Source organism: Buteo buteo, chromosome 5, assembly GCF_964188355.1.
Source record: "Buteo buteo chromosome 5, bButBut1.hap1.1, whole genome shotgun sequence".
Taxonomy (NCBI): domain Eukaryota; kingdom Metazoa; phylum Chordata; class Aves; order Accipitriformes; family Accipitridae; genus Buteo; species Buteo buteo.
The window spans coordinates 41,841,490-41,863,238 of NC_134175.1; the positions used below are offsets into that span (position 1 = coordinate 41,841,490).

At 42.4% G+C, this 21,749-nt stretch overlaps 1 protein-coding gene across 1 annotated transcript in view; it reads right to left on the minus strand.

Annotated features, from left to right (window-relative positions):
• Window positions 1–7,112: 7,112 nt before the first annotated feature.
• Window positions 7,113–21,749, minus strand: part of ADCY5 (adenylate cyclase 5) — a 219,954-nt gene continuing 205,317 nt past the window's right edge. Inside the window, exons 15-21 of the mRNA XM_075028797.1 lie at window positions 19,655–19,830; window positions 15,656–15,682; window positions 14,664–14,796; window positions 11,998–12,261; window positions 11,467–11,671; window positions 10,519–10,643; window positions 7,113–9,028 (exon numbers count right to left, since the gene is read on the minus strand). Of these exons, the coding sequence (XP_074884898.1) occupies window positions 8,900–9,028; window positions 10,519–10,643; window positions 11,467–11,671; window positions 11,998–12,261; window positions 14,664–14,796; window positions 15,656–15,682; window positions 19,655–19,830 (1,059 nt within the window). The 3' untranslated portion in view covers window positions 7,113–8,899. The remainder of the gene's footprint in view (window positions 9,029–10,518; window positions 10,644–11,466; window positions 11,672–11,997; window positions 12,262–14,663; window positions 14,797–15,655; window positions 15,683–19,654; window positions 19,831–21,749) is intronic.

Genomic DNA, 21,749 nt, shown 5'->3' on the forward strand with positions numbered 1-21,749 from the left:
TTAACCCAGGATTTTTGCACGCTTCCTGTGTTTGAACTCTGGAAAGGTTGAAAGGAAATGAATTGGTGAGTAAATAGGGTGACTTGTACTTGTTGGACTATTGTTCTTTTTATATACTTTTAGAAATGGATGAATAATTAGCTCAAACCTGAGATAAACAACTGGTGACAGGAAAATAATAAATCAGTCTGATTAGCTTAAACAAGAAAAGACCAGGGATTTTGTTTCTTCTTGTGGCTTATGTGTTGGATGTTTTTGTGCTGGGATAGAATCTCCTTGATCTAGACTTGTGTTCGAGAGAACTGGTGTATACTCCTGAAGTTGGTGAATCAACTAGCAAACCCCAAACACTTAGAATGGCAACCATATAGTACCATCATCAGTTACACTGGTTTTTTTACCATTACATGACAGTTATTTATGATGTTTCATAATGTACAAATAGATAGATACAGATAGAATTTTTTTTTTTTTTTAATATGACCTGGAATAATGTAGGGGTTCACTGATATGCTGGGGGAAAAAAAAAAAGGGAGGGGGGGGGAAAGAAAAGAAAAAAGCAAGCTTTAATGGCAGGGAGGTTGCCATGCTGCTTGTGTTGTTGGATTTGGGTATTGGCAGAGCTTTGCTGTGCTATGAAGTGTTGCTCCCGGCAAATTTCTTTGGGTACTTCATACCAGAATGTTTATGTGTTTCAGTAAATTATTTAGTGTCAGATTATGACCAAGAAGAAAGGAGCTAGATATATTCTTTTCTTTTTAAATAGGTTGTACTAGTCAAGAAAATGATGCATGATACAACCAAAAAGAATTAGAGAATGAAATTGTAATCCAAAGTGAACAGGAGCAACACTGTATTGTATTCTTCGTAATGTGTGTTTGCCTGATGTCTGAGATCAAGACCTTGAAGATACCTTGGTGTGCAGCCTCAGAAGACTGGTGTTGGAGGTGATGTGCTTTGCAGTTACTTCTCTTCCCTCTCTGCTTTGAGACAGAGAAGAAGAATGAATTCGTGAACATGGTCTGCTTTTGTTTTGGGAATCCAGAAGATGGAGGAAAGATAAAGAGGAGTGGATTGAAACATACAAGAATTTTAGGAAATGTTTACACCACGAATATTTTAAAAATCCAGAAGAACAGCAAACAGCCTTTGTTTAGCACCGAGAAGTTTGCTTGTATTAGTATTCAGTGCACCTTTCTGAACTCTGGATACCAGAGAAGGTGAAAAGCAGTCCTTTACCATTTTAAGTCAATGATTGAAAAATATAGCTATTCATGTTTTACATATAAAACCAGGTTTCATCTTGTGTATAAAGTCTAGAAGAGTCCTTTTACCTGTCTTTTCACTGCACCTCCATTGATAGGCAGGGAGGCTATTATGAATGCCTGCAGTACGGCTTAGTTTTTAACTTGGGCTGTTGTGCGCATAAAGAATTTTCTGTTGCATCATTTCTTCAGCGTATGTGTTGGCAGAGAATCTTGTTTTCTCTGAGACACCTTCCCTTCCTGCTGTTCCTAAAGATGCATTTTTAAGGAATGAAAATTTCCTTTGTCATAGCATCTGGAGCCATTATTCCATTCCAGTTATGCTGGCATTAAACTAATTGTTGATTAGCAGGTACAATGAACAAATGCAACCGTCAGTGTAATAGAAGACTGGGGGTTTTGCTTGCTTGTTTTTATGGCACTGATAAAAATCCCATTTCACAATGAAAAGTTAATGAGCATGACTGTTCTTCATTACCTGATATTACTAGGTGCTAAAACATGGCTTTTGAACATATTACTTTAGTTTGACTATAATATTAGAACTTGCTGAAATTTTATGTGAGATGAGAAACAAGATACACCAGGCCAAGTTGGAGGTGAAAATTTACTGTAAATTCCCAGGATTTGCTATTTGCTTATACAAACTCAGCTTTCAGAGAAATAGTAGGTGCTTCCCTGCTGATTTACCAGATACTTGAGTTATTAGACTTCTGAACTTACAAAAGATGACTACTCTTTTGAACAACATGCATTATTTTAGTTTGAATTGCACAAAGCCATTTGTAGTTGCTTGATTTTTCTGTGGATTTTAGTAGAAGCAGAGCCCACTTCATGCTGTATTTATAAAGTAAGTCCTCTTTAAGGTCGGAATAAGGTGTCACTATTTACATTCACTTTCAGGAAGGGATGGCCAAAAGTTTGACTGACTTCATAAGGTATATATAATGCTGTTTGAAGTTTGTTTACCTCAGAGTCCCCTATTTGAGCTTCTAGAGATTCTTCCTTGCATATGTTTCTTTAGTATCTGAGGTTTTTCATAGTGGTCTGCTCTCTTGTATTCAGTGTCTGGGCCAATAGCTGGGGTAAGAATTTGTTTCATTTGTGAATTGGCAGATTTTCCTAGGAAGTAACTTTTCAGATCCTGGAAAACGTGTAGACCCCTTCTCCCTTTCGCACTGCTTCATGGAAGACTGACACACACACGTATAAGATACGTATCTAGAGAAAGAGAAGGGGAGAGAGGTGTAGAAAAGAATGTAGCCTTCTACGAGGGCATCTATGTGTGTGTTACTTGGATTGATGTTTAGCTATATCAAAGCTAGCAGAGAACTAGATGATGGAAACTGGTTTCCTTTGCAGACATCATGCTTACTTAATGTTCACTGTGGATTCTTTAATATGTTGATAGTCTGTTTATCAAAGGACTGAGGAACATCTGTTTAGGGATATTACCTTTCAGCCTCCTGCCTTTCATTCCCCATTTCCACTGCAAGTACTATGGTATGATTGTTTTTTGCTTTCATGGTTTGTATTGAAGAAAGAAGCCCATTAACATTTGCAAACACTAAACAAGGTATTTTGAAACAGCTTTTTGTCAGAATAAATAGCATTCTAGATAGGTGTTATGGCTTGCAAAAATCCATGCTTTCTGAATGGTGTTACTATAAAGGGATGTATTACAAGAGGGGTTTTTCCCTGATCGGAGGTAATTGATGAGAAGGGTAGCAGTAGGGTGTCTGCTTCAATGGTAGTTGCAGCCCTGTGTTGACAAGAGTCTAGGTGGTCAAAGAGTCTGAGGAACCCTGGAGCATCCAGCTGCTTGTGCAGTTCCAGTCATAGCTGGTCAGATATTCCAGGTACCGTTTATTTTGGTGAGGCCAAATGGTCTCTCAGCATCTGTACCAGCTTCTTTTACTTAACAAAATTGTGGTTCATTGGTTTTATTGATCAAATTGTTTGCTAATGAACTTTACGGAGCACTTTTGTCTATTGGTTCACCCCCATTTGCTATCCTGACTTTATAGAGCTATCCAAAGTTGTTCAGACCTCTTAGAGCATTTGTGGAGTTTTGTTGTCCTCAATAACGTTTCTTTCTTCCTCAGAGGCAAAGCCTCCTGAGACAGGCAGATGACAAGTACACGTTCAGAAGGTTTAAGGTACGATTAGTAGGGGCCATATAGGCACTACATGGGTACCTGGCTCAGGTATGGTATGCAAAGCTCTGGCCTGGGCATGCAGCTCAGCTTGCACTAGGAACATACGAGTGACACTGTAGGATCAGCCCACTAACCTGTGTACTGAGCAGAGCTTAAGGACACTCTCTAGTTGTCAAGCACCATGCAAAGCTTGAAAGCAAACGAGAACGTGCTCCATCTCTTGTACTGAAGCTGCTGTGGAAATGCCATGAGAAGAGAGGGCAAGAGAGAAGGACTTTGTCGGCTGGGTGTTCCTGGGCTCACCTCGTCAGGAGTTGTGGTGCCTGCTTTCAACATGAAATGTGACATTAAATAATTCCAGAGCAGGCTCTTAATCTCTCTTTGTCCTGCCCTTTTCAGGACACAAACTGCATCTCTCAACTTCAGGTGAGCCCTAGCAGGAGGTGTGTAGCATCAAGACGGCACTCTGGGGCTCTCTTTCTTCAGTGTTCTCTCGCTGTCCCCTGGACCTGGCTGTGCTGGGGTGCTCTGCTGTGCTCCTTGCTGAGCAGGTGAAAGGGAGAGGTAGGATGTCCATTAACCTGTATTTCATTTCAGACTGAATGGCAACAGTCACCTGAAGGGTAGGAGAGCACCAAGCGTACCTGAGTGGTGAGAGCAGCAGATTCTTGGCTCTTATCCCCTCAGTAAAGGAAGGAATTGAAGCCATTGTCCTGGCGGTACGGCAGGGTTGCTGCTACCGGCTTCATCCTGGCTTTGGTGGGACTCAAGGTTCATAGTGCCAGGTTTGGCTGCCACAGAACAGGCGTTTTATGGCTCCTGTTGGGACTTGGGCTGCACCGTGCAAGAAGTTTGCCGTTAGGTGGGGTGGCCTCTGCTGGAGCCTTTCAAGGGCACCCTCGTAGCAAGGAGGAGCAGCAGCAGCATGTACGGTAAGGTCTGGTCTTGTTGCACCACTGACTGCTGTGCTGCCAGGGTGGTGGTGGAGGGGGGTTGAATGATGACACACAGAGCCTGGGATGCTTATTTTTTGCTTATCTATAAGTTGCAGTTCATAGTTTGTGTATAATCGGTTAATTGGGAAGGAGTGGCTGCCTTTAGGTTGTGATGATGGAAGGGGTTTTTTTGCGTCTCTCTCAGCCTGATCGTGTGGGACTGCTCAGCAGCAGTGGCTACACAAGTCTATTTCCAGTAGATGGCAATAGTTATCTGCAATTCTGTTTAAAGACAAGATCTCTGGGCCCAGCTGCTTACAACGGGAAGCTCGCTCTCTCTAGCTGTTCTCCTGTGAAGCTTCTTATTGAAATGGCACAAGCGTTGTGCTGCACCAGCCCTGCCTCTGAGCTCGTCAATGCTGGGCTCTCACCGTGCCGCATCACTGCTGTGATTCCCACCCAGGGCCCACCGCCGGCTTACCCCGTTCTCTGCACCGGCTTTCAGCGGGAGCCACGGGGCACAGGGCTGGCACCACCAGTGCGGCCTCGTCGCCAGCGCTGCAAGCAAAGTGCTGGGGCAGAGGTGGGCACTGTGAGGTGCTCAGGGACAGGAATTAAAAAATACAACCCTGCTTTTTACAGTAAGCTGCCTGGCTGCCAGATGGCAGGAAAATGTTGCTGCTGCTGTCCCCCATTCTGCCTGAAATTCAATGTTCTCAGTCCTGCCCACCCCCCACCAGGTGCTTCTGGCTCTTTCAATTGAAATGGCTGTGACACAGAGGGTCAAGAGAATGGAAATGGAGTTTTTCAGCTTAAAACAGCTGAACTGCCCTTTTTCAGGCCACATCCCAAGCTCTCTCTCTCCGCCAGCCCCCAAACCTCAAACTAGAAGTGATGGTGCCCTGAGGAGCAGTTGGGAAGGTTAACAGAATGAAAAGATTTGCTTCTGGGCATAGTTTTTGGCCAGATGTTTGTCCATGTATGTTGTGTAACACACAGACAGCAAGGCCAGGGATACTAGCAGTGTAGAACACACATGTAAGAAATTTGGTGCGTCCTAAATATATCATTTTATTATCTGCCGGCAGACATTTGATGTAGCCAGCTTTGTACTGGGGAGAAGTGGCTAAACACCTTAAAATTCATCAAAATGCTTTCTACATGGGAAAAAGATGCATTTAGGGAAAATAGTTCAGCCAGTCAGTGTGTACAGCAATTTAAATAAGAGGGCACAGCGCTGGAGGCTACTGGTTTTCCTCCCCTTGGGAATACCCATCTCCAGATAGTTTTAAAAACTGCCTACATCAGATAATGGCCTGAATTGCTGTTTGTATGATTAGGTAGGAGAACATCTAACGTATTAAATCACCATCTCTCTTAAAGACTGATGTTTTAAGTACTTCGTGTTTTTTTCTTAATGCAGCTATGTTCTCAGTACACTTACTTACAAAATCCCTCCTAACAAATAACAGATTGTAAGTCATTCAGTTTTTTGTTGCCATGTAATGTCTCCTGAACTAAAAAAGTCAGTTTAAAGCTGGAGCTTTTTGTTTCTCAGTTATACTCAGGCTTCTGTTAATTGGTGTAGTTAGGTGTAGCATTTACTTTTACCTATGAAGACTGAAAATGTTGCACTGGCCACCCCTGTTGCCTCCTTCCAGGTGTCCTTGAGAGGACAAGTACCGAGGTACCTGGAGAATTTTTTGGCAAAGGTGATGTACTTTTAAAATACGCAGATTTATTTTTAAATAGGATGGAAAAAAAAATTATTTTTTAAGCTATTCAGTTATACCAATGTATTTAACCATAGTGCCAAAATGAGACTTTGTCAGCTATCCTGAGACCAACATTCCAAGGCAAGTGGGTGCACAAGAGGGACCCAGGGGATGCTCGTTGTGCAAGCAAGGCCCTGAGGCTCTGTAGCTGGGTACTGCGTAGTGCCAGGGTGGTCCAAATGGCTGTCCATCCATCGCTAGTCAAGAATGGGATGTTTCTGTGTGCAAAATCGGTTATCTCATCTCCTACACAACTTATGCCTGATCTCTTCACTAGCCAGATGCAGCTAAAATAAAACAGAGACACTTTACCAGTGAAACAGTGTTTAATATAGTTAAATTACTTAAATAGATTTCAATTTCCATGGGAAATCATAACTGTATCCATTTTTGCAAGATCCAGAGTAAAGAGTGTGTGAATACCCCTTGAAATGATCATGACACACTGTCAACAATCACAGCTAGAGATACTGGGGACTTGAAATTTCATTGACAACACAACTTCATAAGATGAATCAAAAGTTAAGACGACTGCAGACTTTCGTAAAGCAGAAAGCAAACCTAAAACCAAGTGTATGGCATGAAAGTAATGAAACTCAGTGAGGGAGTAAAAGGGATGGAAGGTGGAGGTGGGGGAGAAAGGCATAACAGCGTGATGCAACTGAAGTATTTTGCAAACCTGAAAAGATGTAAAGGAGCAAAAGTATAGTACAAGGGCAGACTTGGCAGTTTTACAGAAGTCAATATACTATACTTTTCAGAGATGTTTCCTAGTGGAAGGGAGAAGGAAAGAGGCAATGCCATTTAAGCTCACATTTAAATGGCTTAATGCTCGGGTTATGCTTAGCAATACAGCAAAGTAATTAAGACAGGCCCATGGATTTTCACTTATTCTTGTTGTAGAGTAGGAAAAAAATAAATCACCACCACCATAGTGCAATCATTAAGCTGTTAGTACTACAATAATTCTGCCCTGAGAAGAGTGGAAAAGAACTTTATTAAATGTCAAAAGATTGGAGTCATTTTTAGTGCTAGCCAAATTCAATATCAAAACTCTCCCCTCATAGAATATAAAAAATATAGCTTTTTTTTTTTAAAACTCTTTTTTTTTTAATAAAATATCAAGGGATTTTTCTTTAATAGTTAAAAAAGGTACATAAATGAGAACAGTGAACTATTCATAAAACCCCCACTAGTGATAAAGATGTCCAACACAATATCAATGGCACTGTATTTTAAGGTCAACCACCTCATATACTCACTTGCCATCATAACTTTTTTGAAGATCACCTAATTCCTGAAAATTGAAAATCTGTGACTCAGTTTAAATAAGTGCCTACTACAGGAAAGTCAACTTGATGCTGCAGTACATAGTTCCTTGTAATGTCAAATGGCAGTTACAATATCAGACAACTCTCATATCAGCAGGATTCTATTAAGACCATCTATGAAAAATGACTTTGAAACAAAAAGTTCAAATGAGCTTTTTTTTTTTTCTCATAAGAGCTCCTGTTACAGTAAGTTAGAAGGTTTGCTCAGGGCTCTTTTTGACACGTTCGACTGATACCGTCTCAGTAGCTAAAACTCAAAGGTCCTGTTTCCATTTGTTAAGATGCCACCCTCCGCTTGAATGCTGCATGGAACAGCTGTGTGACTACCACGTTTTGTTTTTTCCTCTTCTTTGGGGTTGTAGATTTTTCTGGATTTTCATTTTAAAATGCATCTGATTCAGCTTGGAAACTCACCTGTTTGTTGTTGGTTGATTGTATAGTGATAATCTGAAAACTGCCAAGTCTGTGTTGAGAGTATTATGCAGAAAAAAATTACACAAAAGTCTACAGGTTATATACACCTCCCACCACACCTTGGTGTGGACAGCCTGCCTTCTAATTTATATATAATTTACAAAATATAGAATTTGGTATATCTGTTAGATCTCCATGTTTTCAATATTACAAAATAAAAAATACAAAAGAACCCACAACAAATTTCAGGGGAGTTCCTCCCCACAAAGTGTCTCTTGTTTACATCTAGTCTTAACCATGTAAACTGATATATACCAAAGAAGAGCACAGAAGACTTTTTAATAAATATGGTTGTAGAGCCATCTTCCTTTATCTTGATCTTCCCCTTCATCAGATGTGCCAGCCCCACTCAGAAGAGCAGTCATTTAGCCATGTAGAAGAAGGGAAAAGAGGGGGCCAGGGCTATAATGTCCTTTCACACGAAAACATTACCGATGCCCTTCTAAAAGGCCTTTTTGTGTGCTGCAACAGTGGGTGTCAATTTTGAAAGCCCATTCAAAACAGCTAATAAAAGCACAGTGGTACACTTCAAATAGCTGGCAGTATGGGATGGAAACATTATGGGAGTGCAAATCCATTCCAAAATAATGCTTTGTAGTGAATCATACATTCCTTCAACCAAGTAAATGTTGTGTTGCGTCAATAAATACTTAAATAGCTTCTTACATCATCCTGTGGTAGCAGCCTTTTTAAAAAATTTCAAATTCATGTCTTATCTGTGAACTCTGTAGTACACATCTTTGGTCGACTTAGCACTCAGCCAGGAACAACTCCAAGGTGGTTTCTTTTGATTGCCTTTCATGATGGGTGGCCAAAGAGTTTGCTGACACCAGCTCTAGAGTCTCAGTGTGAAATTTCAACTGCGCTGTGTTTTCAGCTTCGCTACCAAAAAGTGATCCTTCTCCAATTCACAATCTTGTGTAATGCAAATTCCATCTTTGAGTGACGCTGTAATCGGTGCTAACTAATTGGAGGCCCTTCATTTAGAAAGTAGGTGGTCATTTCTCCTTTGCCTTTGACCTTAATGACCCCTCGATATTCCAGCTGATAGTTGTTAGCTGCTAAAACCTGGTACATGTCTGTGGTTACCTGCAGAATAAATAAAAGTTAGCAGCTGCTTGTCATGCCTTCCGCACAGTCTCTTCATTTGCTTTTGGCATCATCCATGGACAAAATTAAAGTAGGAGCAACAATTTTGTTTCTAAGTCAGTCAGTCAGTCGACTTTTTTGCATATTGATCACTAACTAAAAGGTTGGCACAAGTTGCAGAACAAGCACAACCTTTAGAACTGAGAAACTACAGAAGTCACACACGGTACACAAGTGGGGGAAGACCACATTTTTCAAGGCAGTTACAGGATAAAAAGAAACAAATCAGTCACATTTTTAAAAACGCACCTGGCAGTTCAGTCTACTCAGATGCATTCATTATATCACTGGAGTGGTAGTAGGAAAACATGTTAAGCATGTTTAAAAAGTCCTCAAAAATGACTCCGAAATTACATAGTGGATGTACAACTTAGGAGTCATTCAGGGGTTTGTTTTTATGAAGGAGAAGGTAGTGGGCAATGAGAAAGACTGAATAAATGTAGTAATCTAGCCAGCATCCAAATTCTCTCTGCAGATGCCATTCAAAAATAATGACTTGTGCTGCATAAGTTTAAAGACCAGATTTCCTGAGATATTTATTTATTACAATGTATTTTCTCACCCTTCCTCAGGTGGCTTTGAATATTTGCATTTCTGGCTTCCTATTGCTATAGCAATGCTGTGCTGATTTGCTTAACTAGGATGAAGATTGCACGGGCCATCTCATAGGAAAGTTTAAAGGGTGTTGGATAAATATTGATCCAGTTAACTGACAGCTTAATTGGAAAGAAACAGCATGGCTTCCCCTCTTGGGTTTTACATCAGTTACTCTTAACTATTTTTATATCCCTTCAGTACTTTCCCAAGGAATGTTAATCTGTTACTGTGGACATTGGCTCAGCGAAAGCAGGACAGTGGAATTGAATTACTGGAAAGGTCACTGTCTGAAGGCCAAGGAGATGTTTGATTACAAGACAGTTTCCATTAACCCCGTACACTGTCCTCTTTCTCTAGTTATATATCCCCATCCCGCTGATGCCTGGATCCACGGTAGCCTCACAACACATACGGCACCATGAACAGAGAAGTGAGTTAGTTACAGAAATACATATCTGAATCAAGCCCTTGGAAAATAAAACAACCTACAGTTGCACACAGCCGAACAGCAGAGCCGGCAGCACGAGTGAGTAAGCATCACGGCAGGACTGTGCTCACAGTGCCAGTGAGGCACTCTGGGAAGGGAACTCAGCTCAACACTTCCACCCAGAACTAAACTGCAAGTTTTTGACCAAAGTTTGCAAAGTTGGTCAAGATTAAAAGGCAAAGCTTGATGGTACCACTAGCATTCTCCAGCTGGCTTTTCTTTCAGTACTGTGTAAGTAAATGTATGGCATAAAGGAATAAAATGAAACCAAAATTCCAATTCTAATTAAGGTTGAAAACCCGTATGTGACACAGTGGCAATGTAAGTTTTCCAGTGAATTCCTTACCTGAATCCTGTCAGGCACACCTGTACTGTCCATTCGGCTGGCTACATTCACCGTGTTGCCCCATATGTCATACTGGGGTTTGCGTGCTCCTATCACCCCAGCTACAACCGGACCAATATTGAGGCCTGGAAGGAGAGGAGAAATCCCACAATGCTCAGATCCATCACGTGTGAACCACATGAAGCCTGAGGCAAGTTATTTTCCAGCCAATAAAAAACATTCTGAGGTTCATTGGTTCTAGCTGTGCTTTACCCTGACAGGTAAAGCTATGGCCAAACTGTGGGGAAAGAAACTTTTAAAGGAAAGTTGGCTTCTTTGATCCATTTTGCCTGTCAGACTAGCAGCATGGGCTGGATCTGCTCAATCCAGAGCTACCTTCCAGTACCACATAACAGGATAAGGTTTATTTGCCATCCGGCTGCCAAGCAGACAGCTCACTTACTTACTTACTTACTTGGAAGTCAGCACACAGCTGCTGCGATGCTGAGCGCCTGCGAGGCAGCAGCCCAGCAGCCTTCCGGAACAAATATCACACTTCATCTTCACATTTCTTCTCCTTTTTTGTCTCTTTTTAGTCCCTGACTTTAAAGACAATTTAATGTCCAAGAATGGCAGAGCCAGGGACCACAGGGGGTGTGGGCAGAGAGCACATCACAGGCAAAATGAGCTCAAGCTCAACCACCATGTGAGACCATGCTGTGGTAAGAGCTTCTCTGTGCCAAGGTCAGTTGCCCAACTACTCCTAATTCTCCAGGGAGCTTCAGTAATAATGCTGCTACCCTAACAAAACTGCTCCGGTGTTTTAGAGAGGCCAAAGTGGTCACCAGGCACAAGAAAATTAACATCACTGTGCAGCTAAGGTAACTTCTATGGTTTTTACTCTCCATAAAATCCCCAGCTCAGAATGACCACTACCTACACTTAATCCTGTAAACACAGTGACATTACCTATTTTCATCTGGAAGTTGTTGAATGAATGTTCATTAATGTATTTCATTTGGTCCATTAACCTCATGGCAAAATCAGCCAGAGCTTTGATATGTGTCTTCCCTTCCTTGTCGTAAGTGGAATCGTTGAGGCCTGATGCAGCCATGTATGTACTGCCGATGGTCTTGATCTTCTCCAGCTGCCGAAATTGGTCTTCACTTATTATCTGTTTCACAAGAGCAAAAGAAATGAATAAACCTTGACAAACACATACATGCTGTTAATGTCCTTGCCACATGTCCTCCTTTGGTACAAGCACTACAAAGTAGCGGACAGAGCCTCCATGACTCAAAGTATAGGAAGAAAGGGGATTAGATATTCGGAGGAGCAACAAGGGAATAGAAGGGATTTTAATGCGAAGAAAAAAAAAGAATGAAAAAGACTTCTATGGCACAAGGATTCAATAAGCCACCTTCCTTCAGGAGCTGAACAAAGCCTAACTAAACTTACTGATTTGGTTCATTCTGTCTACCCAGATTCTCTGCGACTTACTTCATCAAAATCGGCAATGATCTCGTTGAGCAGTCTCAGACACTCCACCCCTTCATTGTTGGCCTCCAGCTCCACGTAAAACTCTGAGAAGTTGCTTATGGAGGCGAACATGACAGCCACACACTCACAGGACTGGTAGTACAGTTCATCATTTCGCCGCTCCTGAGCCAAGAAATGGGCTGCCACGTCCTTTGGTAAAATGTTGTGGAGGAGGCGTCTGTTATAGGCCTGCAGCTCCTCCATTTCTTCTTTCTCTTCAGTGGCCTAGTTTAGGAGGGAGAGACAGTGATGTGCTTAGTGTTTTGGTAACTGCTCTGAGGAGGGGAAAAAAAGCTGAAAATGAACTTGCAGGGAGGACAGAAACAGAAGAAAGGCAGAAACTGCAAAGGAGGGCAGAACCAGAGAGATGCAGAAACTTGTGGTGTGCGGTGGAAGATGGTCTATCTCTTTGTGTGCACATGTGTATGTAAAAGCAGGCACAGAATAACACCAAAAGCCAATGTCATTATATTTCTGGGCCCTGAACTGGGTAACCTGCACAAGGTCTGTTCCTTTTGGGGAACTCCACTGCCATCCTACCATCCACAAAAACACACATCTGGCTTTCCCAGTCAAGCACAGCAGGTTTCAGGAGGACAAAGCCAGCTCATCATTGCTAAAGTCTGACTGCAGGAGTGGCATTGAATTATAATCCTCTCCCTGCACCCCTCAAATGCTCATATAGCTAAATAAAAGGACTCTCCTTTTCCACAAGGTTTGCTGAGGTGCGATGATAGTTGTGAAGTAGTTACCATGGAGTCCATGAAACAGGCCAATCTGACACTCTGGAGAGGACTTTTCACCAGTCTGTAAAGCCCATGTCTCCTATGGTAGTGGGGGTATATCTGGGCAAAGGGAAACATGAGGAGAATGGGTTGTCTTGTCTCTGCGCTAATGGGTGTGGATTTGGCTTTAATGTTCAGATGGAACCAGAGCTTCAGGAAGGACATACCTAGGATGTACCTAGGACACCTAGGATGTACGTAGGCCTAGGTGACTAAAATAAAACAAGCATTTAGAGTTCACTAGATTAATCAGACTTCAGAAACAGATTTGATTTCTCTTTGCAGACTTGCATAGTACCAGCATTACCTCAATTCATTGCTTCTGGTTTGTAGGTAAAGGTACAGAGGTCTGTGTACTGACCACCTCTCTCTCTCCCATTACCTGATGGCAGTAGTATTTTCTCCCCTTGTTTTACTTTTTGCCATTTTGAATATTTCTGAGCAAAGGAAAAAACAGGGTCAGGCAAGCACTGGGGAAGGCACAGCTGAGACAGGGGTCGCACAGAGCGGTTCGGCTCACGGGAGCCCCGAAGAGCTGTCCTGTGTACAGCACCCTCCGCTTCAGCAGAGGCACCGGGCAAAATGTACAGCCTTTTGAAATGGGTCGTCTTCAAATCTTTTTTTCCAATGACTTTTGTCACTGCTGGAGCTAAAAAAAGGAAAGACTTTCCTGGCACACTTGGGCCTTGGCGTGGATGAACACAGCTCTGCCTTTCTCTCCAGCCTTCACTTTGTGAGGGGAGAATGGATAACCTCCCCATGTCCCTTAAGTACGTGCTGGTAAAGGCACAAGCAATACTTGCAAAGTATTTATAACTTTGCTTGTGGATGCTGGTTTCTGAAACTGGACATTTGAAACTGGAAATGAAGTTAAACAAGGAAGGACCCTTTAGAAGGTGGTATGTCTGGATAGAACAAGGAAAACACTTGGCTCTGCTGGGGAAGCAAATGCTTTGGCCAATTGAGCCTAGACCTGGAACAGGCAAGTTGGCTCATCCCTTCCATTGTTTTCCCATTTATAAATGAGGATAACAATGTTTATCTGCTTTCCAAGGAGCTTTAATTAATTGGTGCTTCTTCAGTGCCTCCTACTCAAACCACTGAGACGACCTATTATTAGAATGATGTCTTGCCATCCAGAAGGTAAAAAAATCTATACAGAACCTGCAGTACTGCTGTCCCCCAGCTAAGTCCTGGGCAGAGCCGAGACCTGTCCTGCTTGCTTGAGAATCCCATACGGTACCCCAACATCACTCGTGAGCACAAGTAGTGAAAATATTAAGACTGAACCCAGGGACAGGAGCACAGTGTGGCATTATCTGTAGTGTGTTGGTTATCCAGTACTGCTGCCTAGGGGCTAATGAAGGCTGGATATCAAGCCAGTTCCCACTGCTTAGCAAGAAAGTGAATGAAAATGCAAATGTGAATCTTTCACACCCCTGAACACAGCAAACTAAAGCTCACTGAACTCTGGGAAACAATCCAGCAGTGAATATGAGCTTATTGTATTTACAAATCGTGTTATATTACAGGTTCCTGCAACAGTGACAGGCTCAGTTGCCCAAATTCATTAACCTCAGATCTATAACCCTTTACTGCAGGGACCATCCAAAGTGCATTTACAAGGAAACAAGGGGTTAAAGTAAATAACCAGGATGAGAATCACTGAATATGCAAAGTACCAAAGAAGAGCCAAGCATTACTAGTATGCCCAGTTATGTGCCAGATCCAGATTAAATGCAAAGACACTTTATAACACTCCTTGATAGTGAATAGCTCAGTAGTTTGATATTAATGCCAATGACTATGTGTACCCCTCCAACACAGCAAACACCCGCTAACCTGGAGTTTCCAGAGGAAATCAAGCCTTGCAGTGGATTCCACTTGCTGGGCATGCAAATACAGCGCCAGGACAAAGACGGTAATGATGACAGGGGTCACAATCTTCAGTGCGACTCGTGTCATTGCTGGAGAGCTACAGCCAACGAAAGAGCAGAATTTCCCAGTTAGTCTCAGCGTGGAGGAACACAGCTTAGCCACGCTCTGCAGTTCCCCCTTTAAGGCTAATCAATCTCTGAAGAAAAGGCTTTTTTTCTTTCCCCTCAAAGCACGTGTTGCTAAAGGGACAGACAATATCTGCAAAAAGCTGAGGACTCTGGCTCATAGGTACTGGTTTCTAAAGCAGGACTTCTTTGAAATTGGAAATTTAATCCAACTTCCTGAAAGGGGTTAACATCAATATAAAAGCCATTTTTTACAGAATGGCCATACATGCTCAGCCACTATTATGCTTGGCAAAACTGAAAAGCTGACAGCTCTTCAGACTGTATTCATTCTGTCTCCTGCACTGGCTTCCCCAGCCTCTTAAGTATGGAACTGTTCTGCACTTACTGCTTCTCTAATTAGTCACTTCTTAATAACCTTTGTTTTGCAAGTATTCTATAAGCTGAAAAGAGCACTAAGACACCTTCCCATCCCTTCTGACAAGCAAGCAAATAAAAACTGTTAAAACTAAATTCCAGAGTTATACAGTATGAAACTATTATTTTGATAAAACCTTTGACTTGAAATTACAAGTAAGCTCTACGAGATGCTCTATAAAGCAAGTTGACATGAGTCCCACAGGAAAGAGGATGCTCTGAGTAGCTATACATACAAAAGGGCAATACCCAGTCCACTTAGGGCATTTGCACTGTTTTGCACCAGCTCACAGCAATGCATAGTCAAATACCAGACACTGCTGGTGAGTCAACGTGCTGATAATTTGCACTTTGTGAACAGAAAATGCCTACCAACAAAACCCCATAAAAATATTTCATGCCAAAGTGACTCACCACGGTGACGTTGCATTTGCAGACATGCTGAAAAAAAACCACAAACAGAAGGTTAGTAGAGTGTTTGGCTCCCTCCAGCACTCGTCCTTCTGTCCATCATTCAACACCACCTCTGCAATGTGGCACCTCTAACACTGTGTGGGGCTATAGCCCTTTTAAAGCAGAACACTACAACATGATGCCGGGGAGGTGGGGAGGAGAAAAAAGGTCGTCTGAGCTACACGCAAAAATCCAGAGTGATGGTGCAACGTGGTTAAAATATCTAAGAAGCATTAAGAGTCAGAGAATCATTTGGGATTTTAATGTCAGTATGGAATGCTTAGCAAACGCTTGTGCGTTGTCCCTACTTCATTAGGTCAGACTGGAAAATTTGATCTAAAGAAGGAAGCTTTGAGCTAATATCTTGTAAGGGATAGCTCCTCTCTTCCCCATTTATTATAGCATTGAGATGCGTTTAATTCTTTTAACTCTAGCACTACTGCCTTCCTCTGCAAGTTGCTCATCTCCAGTGTTATGCCTAGCTAGGGGTACCGCACACGAGTGCACTAAAGACAACCCTTTGAGGAGTGCTATTACTATTCACAATACTGAGAAGTACTCGTATGAAGCAGAACTGCTGGAGAAGATGGAGGGTGTGCTTTTCTTACAGTGAAAGGATGGAAAGGAGCTTTCTGGTAGGTAGTAGCTGTCTGAGTTCCTGACTGATTGATTGCTGAATGCTGCTGGGTTTCTTCTCAAGCGTGGGTGAAGTATTAGGTGGCTCAGAACCATGTACATGGATCTTTTAAAACACTATTGAAATGGAAAGAGAGATCAGTGGTAAAATTACTGTAGTGTCATTGATGCAATTACAGCTTTGCAGGCTACTAACACAATACATCTTTGCCCTGAGACTCTCACAGCTGTCTTGAGAGCTTCAGGCCACAGCTTTCTGGCGCTGGAGGGAACCTCTCGCTACACACTCAGAGATACAAATCATCAAAATTGAAATAGCTGAGGGAGCCTAACTGGGCATAAAATTAAAAACTAAAAGCATAGTAACTCTCTAACTTTGTTTGTTCCAGGACATTTTCTGCAGCTCTGAGCATGGAATTTCTTCTGACATGGATTTTGCAACCCACCATTGTCTTGCACACGATCTATTGCACGGCCTCTTGGCCAGCTCCAGCACTGAATATGTGTGCCTGGACCTGGACCCAGTTTGGGAACCCTGGGGACAGTGACTCCCACACTAAAGGCTGGATCTAGTTGGAGTCGGAGACACTTCTCACATGCAGCATGATTCCCCTACTCCCCTAAATCACTACCTGGCCAAGGATGACTGACTGCCCCCCTATTATCACTGTCTTGTGATGGAAGTGTGGCAGATCCAACCCTCTGTACTGCAGTTGCGGCTCACTGTGGGCATTACGCTTGCTCTAAAATGTTCAGCAGAGACTATGAAATGCAGCAAACCCAGTATTTATAATAACACTTTGGATAAGTGAAAATGCCCAGTGGAAGCAATAATGGCGTTACATTGGTAGGTTGCTCCCCCATGGGACAGACATTTCCAGTAGCAGATGGCTCTTTAATTACTGGAAGGTAACACATAGAGAAGCTTGCTAAATACACTGCTGCTCAAGTTAAGTGCACATTTTTTAGCAGGAAAGGTGGTTGATTTTGGGGACAGCTTCCATAGAACAAGAGCATCTCCCTTCTCACAGCCACGATGCCAAGGACTGACAGCCCTCTAAATCACAAATCACAGCTTGAACAGAAGTGATGGGCTTGATGAACAAATCACTGGGCCAAGCTCTTTGGGCTCCACTATGCAAGAACTCAACTTAGAAGATCACATTGGTCCATCACATCTTTAAAACTGATGCATTAGTTTTATCTATATTCTGCATAGGGAAAAGGTGCTACGATAGAAGCTCCATGCATCCAGTTATACTTCATACGCCACCATGCTGGTGTGCCGCTGCAGTCAAGTCTAGCAACTCCCAATGTGCTATAATCAGCCTTTCGGTTGCTTGCATGCTGGGTTGGTTGGTACACAGAAGTGTGAAGTGACATCTGTATCACTTCTAATTAGTCAGAGTACCATAATGGCTGCAGAGCAGACAGTAATTATGTAGCTACAATGGGCACCCAATTAAAGTAGTATGAGGTCATGTTGTTTTTTTTTTTTTAATATCAGCTGGACAATAAGGTACCCCTCTGAACTATGTGCTACATGCTGAGCTCCTATTTCCCACAACACACAAATGGACTGCCAGACATTGGGACAATAAATAGCTGTCCATGGAGCTCTCCAGACAAAACAAATATCATTTAGTGAGAGATAATACAGCATCACAGAAAGCTATTTCTGGGAAAACATGCTAACCTTCTCCACTTTATTACTGACATTTTGATTGTGAAGTGACGTAAATTATACTCCTAAGTGCTGTAATTTCACTTAGTGCTTGACTTACAAGAATGAAATGATATTTGGGATATAAAATGCTTTTATTTCTCTAATTGTGTTAGAAAATGCTAAATAGCTTCTGCCCTTGGAATATGTAACATCTGCAAAAAAAGGAAGGAAACCTCATTCTCCCCATACCTCCACAGAAAGCTCCATGGTGTTTCCTACATGATTTCATTCACTTGAGTTAACAAAATAATTTAAGTGATTACTGCCAATGGCAGTAAAAGCCATACCTCTATTAATTATTACTAGGCACACAGGAATGCTAAAAGCATGGAATATTTATGTGAAGGACAGAAGTAACCAGCTGCATCCAGCTTGAAGGGGTTAATTACTGCCAAGAAATTTGAGTAACTACACAAGCTATTTCATAACATACAAGATAGCACTGGGAAGGACCATGGGAATCTTCTCAACCACCCTCCTGTCCAAGACAGGAGCAACCACAGCTGACATCCTTGACAAATGTTTCACCTAAATTGGTGCTTTCTAGATCTCTGATTGTTCTTTGCTGCTCTGGACTCTCCATTATTGTGAACTGCCTTCTTGCTCCAAAGTGGAAAACATATTCCAGATTAGGCCTTCCCACTCCTGAGAAGCAACGGTCTACTTCTCATGTCTTACAGGCAACTCTCCTTATTATACATAGTAGCATCATGTTCACCTTTAGACAACACCATGATTTTATTGACTCACATTCAAGTACAATTGCTGCCTACAAGGGCAAATCATCGAAACAAGTAGTTGACACAACAACGCAACTCCCAGTGAGAAATTACACTTGTGGAGGAGGGTGGGTTTGCGGACAGGCCAAATTTCCCTCCTTGGCATGACCTTCAAGAGAGGGGTAACCACGTCAATCGAAGGAGGTTGCCACCATGATTAATGTGTGACCTGGTGATGACAAACTACCTTTTGTAAGTAAAAGGGCAACTGTCTACTCCCACTTAGCCCAGGCCCTTCTGCTGGGAATTGTCCTGAGACCAGCTGTGATACTGGCTTTTCAAATGCGGACATGTGTCCAACAGCAACTGTCAGGAGATCACTAGCCAAACATCAAACACCACCATTCCACCATCCCAACCTGGATTTGATATACCACATCCCTGAACATTTCAGTGGTTCATTATCACATCCCTGAGCCAGCTCAAGTTTGTTGAAGTTTTTTTTTTCTTTTTTTGAGAAAATATATTTCTCTATTGGGAGTGTAATACCAGAAGAAGTGAGAATGACTAACTACAGCTCCTCATTTCTGGAAGAAAAAAGAAATACAGATTCACTCTGATTCCAGTTATATTTTGTTATTAATAGATAGTTCATTAGTCAAGTTCTACATTAAAAAGATCTTAAAGGGAACTGTGTTCTCCTACTCTTCAGAGGTGGAGAGCATTGACAAAGGCTTTAGTTTACAGCCATGCCTTCTCTGGCATCATGCGCTTCCCTTGCTTGCACCACAGCCTCGGCGCTCCCATCCACCTAATGCCACACTGAAGTCACTGGGTGAAAGAAATTAGGTGAAGATTTCAGAAGTGAAAGGCACTTACTAGGTGTTAGCTGTAACCAGGAGATCTGCATTGTCAAAAAGGTTGACCCCTGGCACTTCCACAATGAGAACATATATAAATTCAATGATTAACATAAGGATCAGTTTTCCAATACAGCTGATCTGAAGGAACACAGAGCAGGCCAGGAGACTCAATAAGACACTGTAGGTAAAGTACTGTATAAAGACAAAAAAGGGGAAAAAAAAACAGAATAGAGATGAATGTCAGCTGCATAAATCAAAACTGAAAACAAAAGAAACTAAACAGAGGGATAGAAAGGGGTTGGGAGTTATGCAGTTGAGCTGACTAAACACGTAAACCTGGGGCTGCCTGTGGGATACTCCCACATTACAAGAGATTTAAGTGAACCAATGGAGAGGAAAACTCTTGCATTCTTCATCAGGCATTATTTGCTTTATACTCAAGAGGCATAAGGCTCACAGCTGTATATCCAAGGCTGTGATGTAGGTTTGCCCTGGACATGGTTACCGAATTAGCTGAAAGCATCATCCAGTTACGCTGGAATACTTCGTGCTTTAAGGTCAAAATCTGGACTTGAATTTGCATATTTGCACAATACGCAAGACCAAGGGTATTAGCAATTCACACCACCAGGACAGATACCCACTTGAGGCTAGTTGGAAAGTATTGCCCCTGCTGATGTGACACACTGAATCCATCGGCAAGATACAGGCTGGACAAACTTCTACTGATGCCCAACACCATGATGATTTTTCCTGCCAGTGGTTGCAGAAGTGTGCGCATGTGTGGTAGTGGAGCCCTCTGCCACACCTGGGTGGTGGGGCAGCAACTTCTGCCAATCTGAGAGCTGAATGTTAAGCATGCCAGTGCTTTCAAGCGCGACTGCAGACTGCAGGTGCCATTTAGGGCTCCTGGGAAAGCTAGCATGGATGTAAACCGAAGAGGGGCACATTATCCAGCTCATCACCTTCCTGCTATCAAATCTGTGAGGATTTAAGCTTCCACTCTCCCCAGACAGGCCTATTTCTGGCAAAAAAACTGTATCAGATGCCTGAGGAAAGCCATCCTTTCAGTTAAAAGCAAGCCCTAGTTGAAGTAGAAACACGCTTATGTTCTGAGCTTGTTTATTAATAGTTCAACACTGATCTATTAAATTAGAGAAAATAACATGTACAGCTTGTAACATGACTCTTCAGTTTTAGAAAATGGGTGTATGTTCCCTGTGGCTGAGGGGTAGGATCCCACCATCTCCTGAAAGCACACTGGGAGCAACAGACACCACCTGTACCGGATCCAACATCTGCCCTGCAGAGCGCAGGGGAGTGACTCCTCACTGCTTAGCCCACTGACCCGCAGGACCTGGCTCAGTGCTGCCATAGCATCCTCAGCATGCAAAATGGTTGTTCCTCATCGCTTAAAATCCCTCTCTGTCCTGAATTAGCACTCCTGACAACCTCATGATGGACACAGACCGTTTCTGGTTCTCCACTGTGCTAGATTTTGTTACTGGGTCTTTCAGCGGACATACTAAGAGCCTTTGCAGGGTTGAAAGTTGCAGTAATGGTGGTCTCAGAAACCTCACTGAATCAGATAGGGACCATATTCCTGTTAGGTTAAACAGAAATAGGTTCAGTGGGATACCAGGGCTTTCAGTAGCACCTTGGACAACTGGATGATAACAGATCAGCCATAAATCCGTCAGGTCTCCATAAACCCACATGACCTTGACATAAATTCTGCCCCCACCTTAGACAGACTTTTTTCCTTTTCAGTTTCCAGTAGACAACACATGTAATGGCCATGACCTAAAACCTCAGAGAAAGGTCTTGAACAGCTATGCAAAAAGATGATTTTTTTGGCAAAGTATTCTACCAGTGTGTAAAACCTATTTGGGTTTTTTTTGTTATTAGAAGCAATTTTTTTTTTTTAAACAAGTTGTTCTGAAGAGGTAGGGTTTGCATTTGCAAATTGAAGCAGACCACTATCAGGGCTGCTAGCCTGCCTGAGGCCAGAACGTACTATACCTAGTGAAAGAATATATAAGCAAGTTTTTCATCAGGACATAAAACAATGGAGAGGAGGGTTAAATCTATGACTAGACACTGATTTTCAG